Below are 18,810 nucleotides of genomic sequence, written 5' to 3' on the forward strand. Positions count from 1 at the left end.
TAATCCAGGAGAGGGTACACTTGTCCAGGCCATGGGCTACCAGCTTTTTCAGGAGTATATTATGGGAGACAGTATCAAAGGCCTTGCTGAAGTCCAGATAGACCACATCCACAGCCTTCCCCTCATCCACCAGGTGGGTCACCCGATTATAAAAAGAGATCAGGTTGGTCAGACAGGACCTGCCCCTCCTAAACCCACGCTGGCTGGGTCTAATCCCTTGTCCACCCTGAAGGTGCTGTGTGATTGCACTCAGGATGAACTGCTCCATAATCCTGCCAGGCATGGAGGTCAGGCTGACAGGCCTGTAGTTGCCAGGGTCCTGCTTGCAGCCCTTTTTGTGGATTGGGGTGACATTCGCCAACCTCCAATCATCTGGGACCTCCCCAGAGAGCCAGGACTGTTGGAAGATGATGGAGAGCAGTTTGGCAAGTTCTTCTGCCAGCTCCTTCATCACCCTGGGATGGATCCCATCTGGTCCCATAGACTTGTTAGGATCCAGCTGGCTCAGTAAGTCGGTCACTATTTCCTCCTGGAATACAGGAGGGGTATTCAGCTCCCTCTCCCTGTCCACCAGCTCCAGAGGCCAGTTGTCTTGAGGGCCACCTGTCTTACTGGTGAAAACTGAGGCAAAGTAGGTGTTAAGTACCTCAGCCTTCTCCTCATCTTCCTTAACTATATTTCCCTCCAAGTCCAACAGAGAATGGAGGTTTTCCTTGCCCCTCCTTTTGTTATTAATGTATTTATAAAAGGACTTTTTGTTATCCCTAACTGAAATAGCCAAATTTACTTCAAATTCCACTTTTCTTTCCCTAATTTTTTTCCTGCATGACCTAGCTCTATCTGTAAATTCTTCGTAAGTAGCCAGCCCTTTTTTCCATAGTCTGTAAACTTTCTTTTTATCCCTGATTTCTTGCAGAATCTCCCTATTTAACCAAGCTGGCCGTCTTCCCCTCCGGCTGGCCTTTCGGCACACTGGGACAGCCTGTTGCTGTGCATTCAAAATCTCCCTCTTAAAACATGTCCATCCCTCCTGGACCCCCTAACCTTTAAGGGTTGTTTCCCAGGGTATGCTCTGAATCAGTTTTTTGAATAGGCCAAAATCTGCTCTCCGAAAGTCCAAGGTAGAGGTTTTAATGGTGGCTCTCCTTACATCCCTGAGGACTGAAAATTCTATTATTTCATGGTCACTATGCCCCAGGTGGCCTCCAACCACTACATCATCTACCAGCCCCTCTCTGTTTGTAAACAGTAGGTCTAGCAGGGCCTTACCCCTGGTAGGCTCATTTACCAGTTGATGAAGGAAATTGTCCTCTATACACTCCAGGAACCTCCTTGACTGCCTCTTCTCTGCAGTATGAAGCTCCCAGCAGATATCTGGCAGGTTAAAGTCACCCACAAGAACAAGGGCTGGAGATTTTGAGACATCTGCCAGCTGCTTGTAGAATAATTCATCCCCTTCATCATCCTGGTTGGGCGGTCTGTAACAGACACCCACAAGGGTGTCAGCCTTGTTGGCCTTGCCCCTGATTCTGGCCCACAGGCACTCAACCTTGTCACTGCTGACCTCGACTTCAACAGAGTCAAGAGACTCTCTAACATATAAAGCCATCCCTCCACCTCTCCTTCCCTGCCTGTCTTTTCTGAAGAGCTTGTAGCCCCCCATAGCAGCACTCCAGTCATGTGATTCATCCCACCACGTTTCTGTGACAGCAACTATGTCATAGTTTTCCTGCTGCACTATGGCTTCCAGCTCCTTTTGTTTGTTTCCCATACTGCGTGCATTGGTGTACATGCACTTCAGCTGGGCCATTGATTTCATTCTCAACTCGGGCTCTATGCCCTTAGGCCTATCTCTGGAGAGCCCAGTTGCCGTCCCTTCCCCCTTCAAACCTAGTTTAAAGCCCTCCTAACTAACCCTGCCAACTTATGGGCTACAGTTCTTTTGCCCTTCCTAGATAAATGAAGCCCATCTGCTTTGATGAGACTGGGCAACACAGAGTTTGCGCCATGATCAAAAAACCCAAAATTTTGACGATAGCACCATCCCCTAAGCCACCTATTGGTAAGCTGGGCTTTCCTAAACCTCTCCTCATTCATCCCGGCTAGCACAGGAACTGAGGCAATTACTACCTGTGCTCCTGTCCCCTGAAGAGATCGGGTCAGTGCCTTGAAATCTTTTTTAATTACTCTGGTACTCCTTTTATTAATGTCATCACTTCCAACCTGGACAACCAACAGCAGGTAATAGTCTGAGGGTTGGATAAGCCTAGGAAGTCTTTTGGTAATATCCCTCACCCTGGCCCCAGGAAGGCAGCAAACTTCCCTGTGGGATGGGTCTGGCCGACATATAGGGCCCTCAGTTCCCCTCAGAAGGGAGTCACCGATTACAACAACCCTTCTCTTTTTTCTCTTACCTGTAGTTGTAACCCATCCAGTAGGCTGGGGGTAACCAGAAGATCTTGTAGATAGATCCTCCTCCTGACTGTCCTCCAACAGACTGCCCAAGTCCAGGGCCATATACCTGTTTTTTAAGGGCACCCTGGCAGGTGAAAGGGGTCGAGAGGGGGTGTTTTTGCCTCTACGACCAGGCACCTGTTTCCATTCATCCCCAACCCTATGGTTTGTTCCGTCTGCCTGATGGCAGGAGCGGCTGGGCTTCACCACCTCCTGCTGGGCTTCCTTAGGAGTGGAAAGGGTGTGACTCCACCAGTCAATTTCCCTTTCACTCTCCCTTATGTTTCTGAGCCTATCGACCTCTTCCTTTAGCTCTGCCACCAGACCCAGCAAATCATTCACCTGCTCACATCGTCTGCAGGCGCTTCTCATACTGTCCTCTGGTAGTAGGTCCAGGCTCAGACAGTCTATGCAGCCGGAGGCCTGAGTGGCTGCATCCTTTTTAGAGGGTTCTGTCTGTATTGACACCCCTCTACTGGTAACAGGAGCAACAGCTTTCATTTTTCTGGGAGGCATGAAAGCCTTAAGCTGTGGGGAAAGGTAGAAAGAGACAAAGAAACAAATGAACAGAGGAGGGAAAAAAAAAAAAAGAAAAAAAGGCTGCAGAAATACCTAGGCTCCTGCCCTGCCTGTGCGAACTGCCGTGTAAACTGCCGTGCCACGCCCTCACTGACGTGCCACGCCCCGTTTGCCCGCTCCTGGTCACCACGCTCCTGGTCACTTGCGCTCCCTAGAGATGTTTTTAAAGCCTTCTCACTCTCCTGCTAACGAGCAAGCCCCACCTCCAACTCCCCTCTGTGTCACCTGCTGATAGCTGAAGGAGCAGCAAACAAAGCCTGCCAGGGAATGAGCCAAGCAGCTCCCTTCCCTCCCTTTAAAGCCTTCTCACTCTCCTGCTAATGAGCAAGCCCTGCCTCCAACTCCCCTCTGAGTCACCTGCTGATAGCTGAAGGAGCAGCAAACAAAGCCTGCCAGGGAAACATGAGTTAAAATGTCTTGGCTTTGCAACACCTTGCATATAACACTTGTTAAAAGGATTGGCTTGTATGATACATGTCTTAATCTTATCAAGTACATGCTCTTTAAGAGTGTTGTCACTTCATGACAGTGACCACATATGACATTAATGCCCTGATGATGATTGCAGTAATAGATTGCTTGAACTGCCCAGTTTCTACTCCTTCCTGATTGTTTGCTGTCAGTTTTAGATTATCACATGTAACAGCTTGTACAAAATCCTGTATGAACAGATTGCTAAAGACATTGCCAGCAGGTATGGTTGTCTGCAGGTTACATGCATGCCCACTGGAGCTCTGCACAGGAATGCTTGGGCACAGTGGGATTCTGTGGCATGATTTGATCAAAGTAAAAGGTTTCTATTGTTACCACCGAATTTTTAGCACATATGCTCTAAGAATATATGCCATTAATCAATATTTCTCTTGTTCTTGCTGTGTTTCTGAACTAGCCTAGCTCTGATTTACTTCCTTAGTGGATCCATAATATTAATTTAAACTATTGTTTTCTTCTTAATTCTGTTATCTGTTTTTCTTCCAGGCTGTTTCTGCTTTTATTGAAGCTCTCATTCTTGTGGAATGAGTAATAAAAACAAAAACCGCATAATCTGTATCAATGAATGGTATCTATCATCAGTTTGCTTTTGTACAATCTATAGCCATCACACCAAAACAGCTGTTTTACTAAAGCTGTTACAAACATTCTGGCATTATTCCTTCTCTCTGAAAGTCATATGGTTCACTCAGATAATATTTCAGCCTATTCCATTTAGCTTTAAGAAAAAAACCCAAGGAAATAAAAATTATGGGTTATGGGATTCCTCATCTCCATGTGAGTGCCAGGGAGCAGTAAGGGATGGCTGCTTCTTGAGGGACAGGGTGTGGGATCCCAACTCAGCAACCTGACCAGCAGAGCAGGAACTGGCAGCTGGGCTCAACCCATCCCTAGCCAGGAGTGGGGCAGCTTAGTCTTGGGCATGGGCACATCCCTGGGGACAGGATGGACATAGGTGGAGACTGGCCCTATTGTGGTGTTGTTGGGGCAGGGAACGATGGCTCTGGAGGATTGAAATAGGGTCCTGGACTATAGATAGGATGGGGGTAGCCCCAGGGTGCTGGAAACGGGTAATGAGGTTTGGCGGTGCCCTCAGGACCTGACAGTGATGTGTGAATCCTCTTATCACTGCAGTATATATTAAGGTTAGAAAGAGTTGATTACAGGAAAAAGTGTACAAGAAACAAAATCAAGTAGGCTCCAGTCAAGAGCAGTTCAATAACATCCAGTGGTCCCAGGCTTAATCCTTGGACTATGCTGCCTCATTGCTCTCTCTTATTTTTCCACATGTTTAAAATAGGATACTGTATATACCCAGGGCAATTGTTTTCACTGTGTGGCCACCTTCTGACCCACCAAGCATAGTCTCAGTTTCATCCCCACCCTTGTACCTAGCGGTTTTCATTGACCACAGACCTTCCCTGCCGCTTAAGGCTTTCAGCAGGGCATTGAGAATCACTGAATTCATGGAGTGTTCCTGAATGTGACTTCTGGAAAGCTGAACCCTACTGGTTCCTCTCTCAGGAGTAAAATTTCCTGGTTACTCTCCTAGTATGGGTATTTCAGATTTATGCTATCCCAGCACTCAGTCATTCCATGTTCCTCACATATCTGTAAACTTTGTCTTTAAGGAGTTTCAGAGCTCAGTATTCAAAATGGGTTTATATGTACCAGTAAGTCATCAGACTATTGAAATGGTACTCTTTTTTTTCTTCCCTTCAGTATTTTATATGTGAATCAAACCAAGTCTCTCAACCTAAAGCAAAATGAATTACAGTGTTTCAGGTCTGATTTCAAAGGTCTGATGGGGCTTTGCACTGCATTTCATCAATCATCATGACTAGGCTTCGTGAACGAAGATTTGAGAAGGGCATTACCCACGCTTGCTGCAAGCATGCTGGTGGCTAAAAAGGCCAATATGGGATAGGCAGGTCCGGTCACAAAAGGCACAGCGGAACGTCTCCTTAGGTGACATTGGCAAGGAACGGTTCTTTCTGCGTTGTCTTTTCTCCTCAAGACTGACTCTCCGTGCATTCTCAAAGGAAGCAGCAGCGTTGTGAATGGTGTGTCTCCATGAATCCCGATTGGAGGCCAGAGTGGACCATTGGTGGCAGTCAATATGGCCAAGGCTGAGGTGTTGTTTCAGGGAGTCCTTGTATCTCTTCTTCGGGGCTCCTCTCTTGCGGCAGCCAGTGGCAAGTTCACCATAGAGCGCAATCTTTGGAAGGCGGTGATCCTCCATCCTGGAGACGTGCCCTGCCCAGTGCAGCTGCGTTCTCATCAGCATGGCCTCGATACTGCTGACCCCTGCCTGTTCAAGAACAGACACATTGGTCACGTAATCAGACCAGTGGATGTTTAGGATTGAACGGAGGCAGCGCTGATGGAAGCGTTCGAGAAGCCGCAGGTGGTGGCGATAGATGACCCAGGATTCAGACCCATATAAAAGAGCAGACAGTACAATGGCTCTGTAGACACTAATCTTTGTACTTTTCTTCAGGTGTTTATTGGACCAGACTCTTTTATGGAGTTTTCCGAAGGCTTTGTATGCCTTTGCTAGCCTGTTGTCTATCTCTTTGTCGATCTTACCTTCTGAGGAAATGATACTTCCCAGATAGGTGAACTGCTGGACTGACTTAAGCTCTAAATTGCCTATGGTGATGTGAGGATGATGGAAGACTTCTTGAGGTGCAGGTTGGTAGAGAACTTCCGTCTTCTTCAGGCTGACTTCCAGCTCAAAAAGCTCAGCAGCCTCTGCAAAGCAGGATGATAAGTGCTGCAGAGCTGCTTCTGTGTGAGCAACGAGGGCGGCATCATCAGCAAAAAGCAACTCACGGACAAGGTGATTCAGGGTCTTGGTGTGGGCCTTCAGTCGCCTTAGGTTGAATAGGCTTCCATTGGTACGATATCGGATGTAGATGCCGTTTTCTTCATCGAGGTCTGCTGTGGCTCTTTGGAGCATCATGCTGAAGAAGGTTGTGAATAGAGTTGGTGCAAGAACGCAACCTTGTTTCACACCATTGGTTATTGGAAAGGGCTCAGAGAGTGCATCACCATATCTGACTTGTCCACGCTAATCCTCATGTAGCAGGATGATCATTTTGAGGAACTTGGGGGGACATCCTAAACGTTCCAAGATCTGCCACAGGCCTTTTCTGCTCACAGTGTCGAAAGCTTTGGTGAGGTCATCAAAGGTTACATAGAGACCTTTGTTCTGTTCCCTACACTTCTCTTGCAGTTGTCTGAGAACAAACACCATGTCTGTGGTGCTCCTATTGGCTCTGAAACCACACTGGCTTTCAGGTAGAAGATCTTCTGCAATACTGGGTACTAATCTGTTCAGAAGTATTCTTGCAAAGATTTTACCAGCAATGGAGAGCAAAGTATTACCTCGGTAATTTGAGCAGTCTGATTTTTCTCCTTTCTTCTTGTACAGGGTGATGATGACTGCATCACGGAGATCTGGTGGTAGTTCCCCTTGTTCCCAGCAACGCACAACAAGCTCGTGAAATTTGGCATGGAGTGCTTGACCTCCATGCTTCCAGATTTCAGGTGGAATTCCATCAACACCAGCTGCCTTGCCAGTTTTCACCTGTTGTATGGCCTTGAGTATCTCTCCCATAGTAGGGGCTGCATCCAATTCATGTTTCACCGGTTGTTGTGTAATGTGCTGAATTGCTGAGCCTTGGACTACACGGTTGGCACTGAAGAGAGTCTGAAAGTGCTCAGACCATCGGTTCAGGATGGAGGTTTTATCTGTTAGAAGCAGTTGACCATCTGCACTGAGTAGGGGGCTTTGAACCTGGTGTGTGGGTCTGTACACTGCTTTCAGGGCCTCATAGAATCCTCTTTGGTCACCCAAATCTGCGCATAGTTGTGTCTTTTCTGCTAGGTCGAGCCACCATTTGTTCTGGATGTCTCGAAGTTTCCGTTGGAGCTTACTGCATGCAAGACAAAAGGCGGCTTTTTTTGTATGGCAAGATGGCTGAGTAAAGTGTGCTTGGTGAGCAGTTCTCTTCTTCTTCAGCAATTCCTGGATCTCTTGATTGTTTTCATCAAACCAGTCTTTGTTTTTCTTGGAGGAGAACCCTAGGGACTCTGCAGAGGACTGCAGGATGCAACTTTTAATATGTTGCCAAAGTTCTTCAGGAGAGGGATCTATGGGATTATCTTTAAGTCTAGTTTGAAGGTTTCCCTGAAAGCTGTCTCTCACTGTGGCTGTTTGAAGATTGCTGACTTGGAGCCTCCTCCTTGGAATGCCGCCTCTCAGGTTTGGGCTTGAAGTGGAGGTTAAGTTTGCAGCGCACAAGGCGGTGGTCTGTTTGACATTCTGCACTCGGCATCACTCGAGTATGACGGACATCACTGACGTTTCTCTGTTGTACTAAGATATAGACAATGAGGTGCCAGTGCTTGGATCGAGGATGCATCCAGGTTGTCTTCAGGCTGTCTTTCTGTTGAAAGATAGTGTTGGTGATGGTGAGCTGCCGTTCTGCGCAAAACTCTAGCAGGAGGCGTCGGTTGTCGTTGCAGTTTCCAACGCCATGCTTGCCCAGGACTCCTTTCCAGGCTTCAGAATTCTTACCTACTCTGGCATTGAAGTCACCAAGGATTATGAGCTTATCATCTGCAGGAACATTTTGGGTGAGGTGGCGCAGGTCTGTGTAGAATTTATCTTTTTCCGCTGGGTCAGCTTGGAGAGTTGGGGCATATACGCTAAAAAGAACAACATGTTGCTTGTTGTGTAGAGGGAGGTGTAAGGACATAATGCGATCGGAGTGACCTGTCGGCAGATTTTCAAGTTTGGAGGCAATGGAGTTTTTAATCATGAAGCCAACTCCTGAACGGTGTCTTTCGGTTTTGGGTTTGCCTGACCAGTAGAGTGTGTAGCCAGCACCATGTTCTTTAAGGCTGCCTTCGTCATGAAGACGAACTTCACTGAGAACAGCAATGTCAATGTTGAGCCGTGACAGTTCGTGGGCAATTAGAGCAGAACGACGCTCAGGATGTCCACTATCCCCAGTATCAAGCATGGTTCTGATGTTCCAACATGCAAGTGTTAGTTTGAGCACACCTTTGCAGGCAGGTGTATGCCTTTGAAATCTCTTTGTTTTTGTTTGACTGCATGGAAGATGCCGGTTGGCTGTGGTTATCCAACCGGGTGTGGAGATGAGCTTTGTTTAGGCCACCTTTGCTAGGCCCCTCTCCATGTGGAGCAAGCAGTGCTGTCCCTAGAAAAGGCTGCTTGGTCATTCAGGATGCTGCCGCAAGAGACTGTCATCTCCGGGGTCAAGTCTCTAATGACCCATATCCTGAACCGCCTGCATGCAGGGTTGGGTCTGCGGCTTCCAGTTGCTTCCTATCACCTGCCGTTTTCGACCCTCACCTGTCGCTACAGGGCTTTGCAATGTGGGTGAACCCTTCAAGCCTGCACAATAGATTTTTTAGGTGAGGCACAGCGTGCGCAGAACTGGCCCCACCCTTTACTCCTAAGGTTCATCTGCCACAGCCTAGCGAGCTTGGACGGTGACAGCGAATACCTCAGGACGTAGGTTTGGTTAGAGTATCCTTCTCTTAGATGGATGGCCTTACAGGGCTAAATGAGCTCCATCTGCCCGGGTTTGGGGTTGGAGTTGTCCTTCTCCTAGGATGGTTGCCAGATGGCTAGTGAGCCCATCCTGCCCGTGGACACACTTTGTCTGACCCTTCAGCTGAGACCTGTCTGTCATGGGAGACCCTACCGGCGGCACAAACCACCTCCAGCATAGCTCTCAGCCTCATGAGGGCACACAAGCTGAATTGCTGAGCCTGCGACAAGGGGGTGTCCCCGGAGAAGACTGCATTTCACTGTTAATAATATAGAATATTTACACACATAACATTTTCATAAGTTCAAAGGTAGGAGAAATTGTAAAATGAGTGATAGTCTTCACTCACACAAAAAGTTTGAATGAATCCCTTGCACTCTTAATTATTTAAGGACTTCTGCTAGAGGTTTCAGTGAGCAGCTAGGCTGGCTATCTCTATCACAAAGATATCTATCTTCTTTATGTGGAAGTTGTGATGTAATTTATTTAACATGTGTGATAGTGTGCTGAATGCTGAACAGTTGTAGAAATTAATTATTAATCAATTGGCTTGCAACCATCTAGCTGTTCACTATCTCCAGTACCTTCTGTCATAATTTCTTCCATCTCATTTTTTTCTTTCTTCAGCCATCTAGTTTCTTAAAATCACTTGTTCTATGTTGAATGAAATCCCATTATTAATTCTTTGGGGTCTGAAGTATCTCAGTGTTTCTGTAATAATCTTAGCAATTAATAATGTGGAGGAGATCAACTACAACTTTTTCTTGATGGGAAAAAAGAGACTAAGAGAGAAAAATAGTCTAAGTTCTTGGTCTGATCAGTTTCTGAACACTTGCTGTGAAAATAGACTTGGTCTGCAAACCAAGTCAAGGGAAATGACATTATACAAGGTTTATATAGCCTTTTGTTGCTTAGTTAATTTGAACTGGGTTTCATTGTTCTAGCAGCGCTTTCCTACTTATTTGCCTGTCTTTGAGCAGGTTTTGTTTGGGTTTTTTGCAGGTCAGAATTAGCTTCCTGCTGCGATGCAGTTCACAATTTCATTGCGTCTCAAAACAACAGCCCACTGGGAAGTAACATGAGTTATGAAGTGGACAGTAAAAAGACCATACTCATTACAGAGGACATTTTTAAGATGCTGCCTATGGTAAGAACTGTATCTTTACCTGTTGTTATAAATGCGGTATCATATATATTTTGGGTTAGTAATCAAGCTGCTTTGAGTCCTCTAGAAGAAACCCACCAGACCCTGTATGCACTTCTTTATTTACCTTACAAGATGGTTTTTTAGCCTTTCTCTGCAGTGGTGAAGGCATGGACAGGGTATCATAGATCAGATTGGAAACAGAGTTGCTACAGAACACAAATTACAGCCTGGCATGGCAGCCAGCTGAATTCAGGAGTGAATATTCTGAAAATGTTTGCCTTGTTTTTATCAATCCCATTTTAAAGGCATTTCAGTCTGGAAGAACATTTAATGTTCTTCATATACCCATACCATTTCCAGAGCATGCTTGGGCATTTAATTTATGAAAGTCATTTTTGTGGTATAGCATAAGAACAGAACAGAAAAGAATATAATAATTTCAGTTGGAAGGGACCTACAATGATCATCTAGTCCAACTGCCTGACCAATTCAGGGCTGACCAAGTTAAGGGAAATTAAGGATATTGTCCAAATGCCTCTTAAACATTCACAGACTGAGGGCATCCACCACAAACCTATCCCAGTGTTTGACCATCATCTTGGTAAAGACAGTCTTCCTAATGTCCAGTCTTAACCTTTCCTGGTACAGCTTTGAACCATTCTGATGTGTCCCATTACAGAACAGGGAAAAGAGATCAGCACCTCCCTCTCCACTTCCCCTCCTCAGAAAGCTGTGGAGAGCAATAAGACCCCTCAGCCTCCTTTTCTCCAAACTAGACAAGTCCAAAGTCCTCAGTTGCCTTTCATAGAAAGTTCCTTCCAGCCCTTTCGCCAGCTTTGGTGCCCACTGGGGTGAGGCATTTGCAACCAGAAACACAGACTGAGGAAAGGAATCAGACTTTGTAGCTCAGACTTAAAATAGATGTACAGGTTCTTGAGACTAGACAAAGAGGTTGCATTTGATTTGTCAAAACTAAGAGCATATGGGAGCCCTCTTGCCCATCTCTGGCATTCTTGATTTGTCAGATCCCAGCTAATACAAATCTAGTTCTTCCTAATGCTGCTGTGAATCATTAAAGACTTCATTGCAATATAGGTTACAGTGATTCCAAATTTAAAGTGAACGAAAGAGAAAAGTAGTATGTTTTATGTGCAAATATATGTGTGTTTAGCTAGCCAGAGTTGTCTGGCCTTTGTGTTCTACTGTCTTTTCAGAATTGTTGTTTTGTAATATATTGCCTGGCAACATGATGTTTGTGGCTTTCCCCAACTTTTTATCTTGTTCATAAGAGTACCCCGTCCTGCTTCTCTTTAGGCAAGCTGGTGAGAGGAGCAAGGATAATGCTTTCCCTAAGCAAGTTTTGACTCAACCTTACAACTAGGTTTAGCCTCTGCAGTCAAAGTTGCCCAGCAGTTGGTGTTTCTGTTGAATGTCAGGACTCCCACAGCAGGTGTGGCTGAACAAGATGTATTAAAAGTTTTTGAGACTGGGATAGCAGCCAACTATATTAATGTCAACAGAAGTAGCCATCAATTTACATTCATTTGCTGGGTTGTGATCTGTGCTGGTTCTCAAGTGGATGCACTTGGCTCGCTCTCAGCTTCCCCACTGCAGGTCAGCAAGCTGTAACAAGAAGAGGAGTAGAGAGGGTGAACAGCCAGAAACAGTAACCTCTTCAGTGAGGCCTCACATTCACCAGTTAAGCTGAGGCACATCATTATCCTTTAGAACATCTTCAGGTTCCCCTAAATTTGTTTTACTTCAAATGTAGTGTGTGATGACTTAAATGATGAGCACTTACAAAGTTACCTTCTATTAGCTGACAAAGTCAATGACTATGTGACAGCCCCCAGTCTGTTGCAGTGCAGAGGAAAATGGGTAAAATTTGAGTTATCTTCAGTACAAGTTAGTTCCTTAGCTTTTCAAGGATTCAATTCACTACTAGATAGTTTATGTGTTAACTGTATTTAAAAGATACCCAGTTTTAGTAATCCAGGGTTATCCCCTCAAAGTTCCGATGACAGAAGTAACAGTTCTCAGTCCATTTTTGGCTCTTGGCAGTCCAGGTCTGGCAACCAGGCCTGCCTAAATGGTGAATGCTTTGACTGTGATTTACCAGATTCAACGTGCAAAAGCAAATAGACGCAAATAATCAAAAGATTTATAAGGCATTGGCTATGTCTTTTTATTTGTTTGCAGTCCTCACCTCTTTCAGTCTATCCCTTCAAGACCTGTGCTGTGGTTGGAAATGGAGGCATTCTGAAAAATTCCAGCTGTGGAGCTGAAATCGATAGTTCTGACTTTGTGTTCAGGTAAGAGCTGCTTCATCTTATGAAGTGTGTTCAATGTTTCTAACAACTTGGCAGCCTTGGAAGTGTGCCAATGCCAGTTTGTTGCAATGAGGAAGGATCCTGACAATTCTTTCTTTCTGACTCTCTAAGGATACTCCTTCTGCTTTGTAGTTGTCAGAATGCTGCTTCCTAAATAAAGAGGGGTCCAAATGGATACCTGTATGATCTATAATTGGAAAGACACCTTGCAGTGATTTGAAATGAGCTTATCTGAGAACCTGAAATTTCCGGTTGTTTAGCATATCTTAGGAGACTTTTTTACCTCTGGTTTAATGAAGAGTTTACTTACCTTTAGTTGTCTCACTTGTGTAGTCATTTAACTGCCCTGATAGTTGTCTCACCTTCTGTTAGTCATCTAAAAAATCAAGGACCTTTTGAAGTAGTTTTTTCACCTTGCTCTATAGACTAGGAGAAAGCCAGGCACACTCAGAGTGTAATTTGGCCCATTCTATCTGTGTGATTCACACTTTGTAGTTCCTACAAGGAAACAGAGTAACAGAAGGAACGTTCTTCTCTTAGTGAAACCGAGTCACATAGTCAGGTCAATTTTGTTTCCTTTTCTTACTTCTGCCTGATATTTGGGCTTTTGAAAACTTGAAAAAAAAAAAAAAGAAAAGGTCTTTCCAGTTAGATAACTGTCTTAATGAAAGTGGGAAATCTGCATATTAAAGTGCTAAACTTGCTAAATGACCAACTTAAAAACACCTCCGGTTTTACATTTTACAGAAATCACTATTTTTGCAACAGGGCAAGTTGCACTGTTGTTAAGACATAACAGAAGACTTTCATTGGAAATGCTTTGTTTGGGCAAGAGGGGCAATATTTCCTAGCAGCTAGCATAGGGCATTCATAGACTGGCTCCTTCTGGGATTTTAACTGTGCTTCTAGTTTGTGATACGATTTATGAAAATGAGCTCTCTGTGCCCTATTTTAACCATCTGTACAGTAGATTAAATATTTTTACTAGAAGTGCTGTAAGCCTTATTTAATATTTGTAAAGTGCTTAGACATCCCTGGGAACCAACATGAAAGTCTCATTGCACAAGAGAGGAATTTGCAAATAATAGCTGTAAAGCATTTCTGGTGCACATCTGTTTAAGCAAGTGTTTCTCAATTTCAGGTGTAACCTTCCTCCAACGACAGGAAGCATTACCAAAGATGTTGGCAATAAAACAAACCTTGTGACTGTTAATCCGAGTATCATAGCTCAGAAGTGAGTACCACTGAAAATCTGTTTCTGTGCAATGCTGTATAATTGTTTGACATGATTTAGATTTTGTTGAAAATCCATTGGGATACCGGCATAGAGAGCAGTGCATGCAGATTGCCTCATTAAGTATTAGTTCCCATATTAAATATGTCTCATGTGCCATGTTAAATCTGTTAAACCTGGTCTTTTTTGTAGCAGAAAGGAGTCAGAAATACCCAGATTAGCAAGAGCCTTGGTTCACACCAGTCAGCAGTCTAATGATTGTAAGCCCGAACCTCTTCTTTTTTCCCCCCATGATCCTCATTACCCCAAGCATTTACAAAGGAATTGTAATCATAAATTGGGAAAACCTGGAAAGGTGTGTTTGATTCTATCAGGAGGACTATAAGCACATGTTCTTAGGTAATGTGCTTGGAGGCTGTTCTGATGAAGGCTGTTTCCTGAATGGAGGCCCAGTTTCTATGATCCATTTTCTCAATCCATTTGAAAGCTGTGCTTGCTCACACACTTTTTTCTCAGCAGAGGTTTGGGGGTTTTTCCCAGCTTCTTAATGAAAAGAAAATCTCATAAGGCCAGGCTGACTAATCTGACATCTTCAGCAGGCTGGAACTTCAGCTTATCTATGAAAAGAACTGCTGGGCATATTATTTACTGCTTACTGATCTTACTGTCTGTCATAACTGTATTGTCAAAAAGGCAACATCAGGCAAAGCTTCCTTTTTCTTCTCCTTGAAAGGAAAATGTACAGTGAGTAGATAGAAATTACTAGCAGACATTTTTCACTGATTCAAGTATAGAACTTCATTTCTTGCAATGAGTGCTAACTACATTAGTGCTTACCCTGACCTTTTTGATTTAAATAAAAATGAATTATTGCTTCCCCAAAAATAGATTTAACTCATTGGTGTTAGTGGGGCTGCGCAAGAACATGAGGAAGGAAAATTGTTCAATGGCTCATCATCCTTGGTGACTGGTGACCCGATCCACAATTTGTCTGGCCTTGATCAAAGTGTTCTGCCACAGTTGATCTAATTTTTTAGCCAAACTAAGCCACACCAGGGTTAATAGGAGTTACACTGAAGGAAATAGGAGCTAAACCTGTGTGAGGGTGAAATGAGATTATAAGAGGATGTTGGGATTTTAGAACATTCTTTATTTAAATATTTTGAGAAGACTGAAAATACTTTTGAAGAAAGAGCAGGAAGCAAGGTCTGTAGAAGAACTAAGTTTGTCTCATCTTTCAGAAAACCTGTTGTGACATTGTTCCCTGTAATTTCTAATTCTGTGTTTACATAACCAGGGGAGTCTGATGTTATTATTGCTAAGGTTAATCAGTGTTTGAACTCTGTCTGTCAGAGTGTACAATGTAGGTGACCTCTCTTGGAGAAAAGCACAGTTCTTACGTGACCTAATCGATCTGGCTACATTTCTTACAGCGGCAGAGCTAGAAAGGAGAACAAGACAAACCTGAGATGTCCAGGTTTCTAAATAAGGAAGAGCAGACATCTGAATTCTGTCCTAGAGGCTCTTAATGTACTTTAAATAGAGTAGTACAGAAAATTCTTGGAGTAGAGGCCAGAAATTCAGCCTTTGGCCACTTTTCCTAGATGTAGGTTCAGGCATTTCATGCTTGTTTTGGCTGTGTGACTCTTGCATGCACAGAGGCTCAGGATCAAAAGGAGGACCTGAGTTTCTCTCATTCATTTTGTTTCAGAGTCTGGTGGTAATGGCACTTTTCTGGGAAGCAGAAGCTGTAAGTTTAAAACCCTTCAGGCTGAGAAGGGGTATATCACTCCTTGCACAAAATCAGCTGTGCAAGAGGTAACTGATAACTCTTTTGTGAGGGTTTTGAATGGAAATGGCAGTAGCTGCTGTCCTCTGTCTTGAAGAGCGGCATGAAAAGAGGGTTTGAACCCACTCAGGTTGTGAGGACAAGTGAAACCAACTTACCCAGTTTCTGCTAGAGCCATTTGTGCAAATGGGCTCTGGCAGCCCATAAAAGGTGAAAATGCACTATCCAAGTAGAGAACTACCTACAAAAGAGGACTCAGTGCTTTGAATCCCAAAGGGGCTGCAAGTACAACAGGTGATTCAGAAAAGTCAGGTCTACAGAGGACATGAATTGAGTGGTCCCCTTTCTTGCATCACTTCTTGTATAACTTGGGAATTTCACTATTCAGTATTTGGAAGCACAGAATTACCCAGTAGCGAGAACTAAGTCTCTTTGCTGGTTGTTGGGGACCGAAAGCAGCTGAGGATAAATCCTCTTCATTTGTGAAGTTAGAGCTCTAAGTCTTTATAGATCTCCATATGTTCCCTTTGCAGTCAAAGGAGATAAATAGGCATGACTGTATTTTTAGCTATTTTAAAATTATATCAAATGCAAGTCAAACCCTGTAAAACTTGGGCACATGCTAATCTTTAACACTCCACGACTGCTCACATAAATCCTTGTAGTTCCACACCAAGCAGACACACAGATTCTGAAGAGAGATTATTGTCAACCTATTGATGTTAGAAACATACAGTACGTATCTTAGTGCATGTATTTTTAAATAGAGAAAGTATAAATACAAAATACTTTTTCATTCTCCTTCGGAATTTCGTGGATCAGTCAATCCTGTAAACAGGTCCTAGTCTCCTTAGCTGGGAATTTGATCTGTGTTGGTAGCTCCTGTGTTGCTAATTCAATCCTGTGTAGGGTGTTCTTATTAAACAATACAGTCAGATTTTCGTAACTGCACATATGACAACATATAATAGGGTAGTGTAAGTTTGCAGTGTAAACGGGCTGAACTGGTGCAGCAGAGGTCATAACTCATACATGCAAGTGCATTTGTGCTGTTTTGGTCTGTAATATTTATATCAATAGTACATTCTATTCCTAAAATGTACTTTGCAGATACAACAAGCTGAACGAAAAGAAGACAGAATTTCTGGAAAACATCGCAGTCTATGGAGATGCTTTTCTTTTATTGCCAGCATTTTCCTTCAGAAGCAACACAGCCACTTCTTTTAAAGTATATCACACTCTTTCAGAGTTCAAAGCAACCCAAAGGGCAATATTTTTTCACCCTACTTATCTGAAAAGTCTTGCTCAGTTCTGGAGAACTAAGGGTGTGAAAGCCTACCGGTTGTCATCTGGTTTTATGATCACTAGTGCTGCTCTTGAGCTATGTGAGAATGTGAAGCTCTATGGCTTCTGGCCTTTCTCAAAATCCACAGAGAAGATGCCAATAAGCCACCACTATTACGACAACCAGCTACCTAAACCAGGCTTCCATGCAATGCCCAAAGAATATAACCAGATCCTTCAGCTTCATGGCAAAGGCATTTTGAAGTTGCAGTTTGGTAAATGTGAATCAGACTGAAAAGGTAGGTCCTATTCTTACCACATAAAATGTCTTTATTTTGGCAACGTGCCATGGGATGACTTGTTTTACAAACAGTATGGGTCTGTTCTTCCTTAGAGAGATGTTTCTACCTTACAGTCAATGAAAGTTGTGTTCCTAAATAAGTGAAAGATCAGAGCTTTATGAATAAATATGTATCACAGACTTTAGAAATGCTTCTAATTGTGAACCTTAGATGGGGAGCATAGCTAAATACAGGTTATCCTCATAAATCATAGTCATATTCAGTCAGTACTGTCACCTTACCTTAGATACATATCCCTGCAAACCTATGTTTGGTTTAGTATCAGTTCCCAGGAACCAGCCTCCTTTGAGAATTGCTTTATTAAAGGCATTCACGTATTGTAATCTGCAACAGAAGACATTTAATCCTGGCACAGCCTTTCCAGATGTATACAGAGAGCAGAGTAAGGATGAAGATTCCTCCATGAAGGCGTAGCATGCATGTGGCCTCGTTCCCTCTTGTTAGGTAAAAATTAGAGCAGCATGCTCTCGCATCCTGGGGCTGTGGAACAGCTTGTGGACAGAAGTGAGGAATGTGTCACACACTACAGCACATCTTACTGAGGATTTTACCTTGAAGCAGCTCAGAGTCTGGGAGTTTCAAATACAGGATGAAGTGTCATTTCCTTTCCTCTTATCCTTTCTAACTGTCCCATCCCTCTTGGACCTCTGCCTTCTGTGTATTGCCTTAGAGAAATGGAGCACAGTCTGGCCTCAGACCTTGAGCCAATTTACTGTGTACAGACTACAGATGACTCTGAAAAGATTTGTCAACATGTTTTTGTTCTTTATTTGCCCTGCTGACAAAATAAGACCAATTTTTATAAACTTCATCTTTTAAGTTAATTCAGAAATTCTTGAGCTCACAATACTGTTGTCAGATTTGCCTTTCACAGAACTCCATTTTTCCAGGGGGTTCAAGTTGATATTAACAGTAAGTGAAGTGTACAGTAGAACTGCCGGTATACAATATGCTTTAATTGGACTGATGTAATCTTATGACTGCGTTACTCAAGTTAAATAAATTAAAATAGCTTCATTTTGTTCAAGCCAGAATTCTAAGTTTAAAAGCTAAGGGGTTTTCTTCTGGCTAGGTTCTGAAAGATATTGAAAATATCCTTTGTTAGTATTTAGAAAACATGCTATCAAAGATACATTCAACTTGGTTTATTGGAGGAGTTTTAAAACAGCAGATTGTTAGTACCAAGAAAGCACAATTTTATTCAGTTTCATGTTTTTTTAAGAAATAGAAAAATAAGCTGCTTTCATAGATTATTAAAATAATATAAAACCTGTGAGAAGGGACCTCAAATCCATCTAGTGAATCCATTCTCCTATTCCATGGCAGGAGAATTACCTAGGAGGATGTGCATTGTATGCAGTTTCATGTGGCAAAAGTATGCTTTTTTGCTTGTGAAAAGTTGCAGTATATTGCAAAGGTTAAGAAATACATAAAGTATTTTTCTTAGTTGCTAAACTGTTTATACCCACTGTATTTATTGTTCCTGTAATATAAATCTTTGGAGACATACTATATAATTTTAATTGTAGTAACTACATCAGCTAAGAGAAT

General features: G+C 43.3%; 1 protein-coding gene across 2 annotated transcripts in view; it reads left to right on the plus strand.

Moving 5' to 3' along the window:
* Nucleotides 1–18,810, plus strand: part of ST8SIA6 (ST8 alpha-N-acetyl-neuraminide alpha-2,8-sialyltransferase 6) — a 53,320-nt gene that overhangs the window by 24,422 nt on the left and 10,088 nt on the right. For both annotated transcript variants that reach the window (XM_071560256.1, XM_071560257.1), the window contains exons 5-8: nt 10,116–10,260; nt 12,460–12,572; nt 13,732–13,824; nt 16,724–17,196. In XM_071560256.1, coding sequence (XP_071416357.1) covers nt 10,116–10,260; nt 12,460–12,572; nt 13,732–13,824; nt 16,724–17,192 — 820 coding nt within the window. In that variant the 3' untranslated portion in view covers nt 17,193–17,196. The remainder of the gene's footprint in view (nt 1–10,115; nt 10,261–12,459; nt 12,573–13,731; nt 13,825–16,723; nt 17,197–18,810) is intronic.

Source organism: Pithys albifrons, chromosome 7, assembly GCF_047495875.1.
Source record: "Pithys albifrons albifrons isolate INPA30051 chromosome 7, PitAlb_v1, whole genome shotgun sequence".
NCBI lineage: Eukaryota > Metazoa > Chordata > Aves > Passeriformes > Thamnophilidae > Pithys > Pithys albifrons.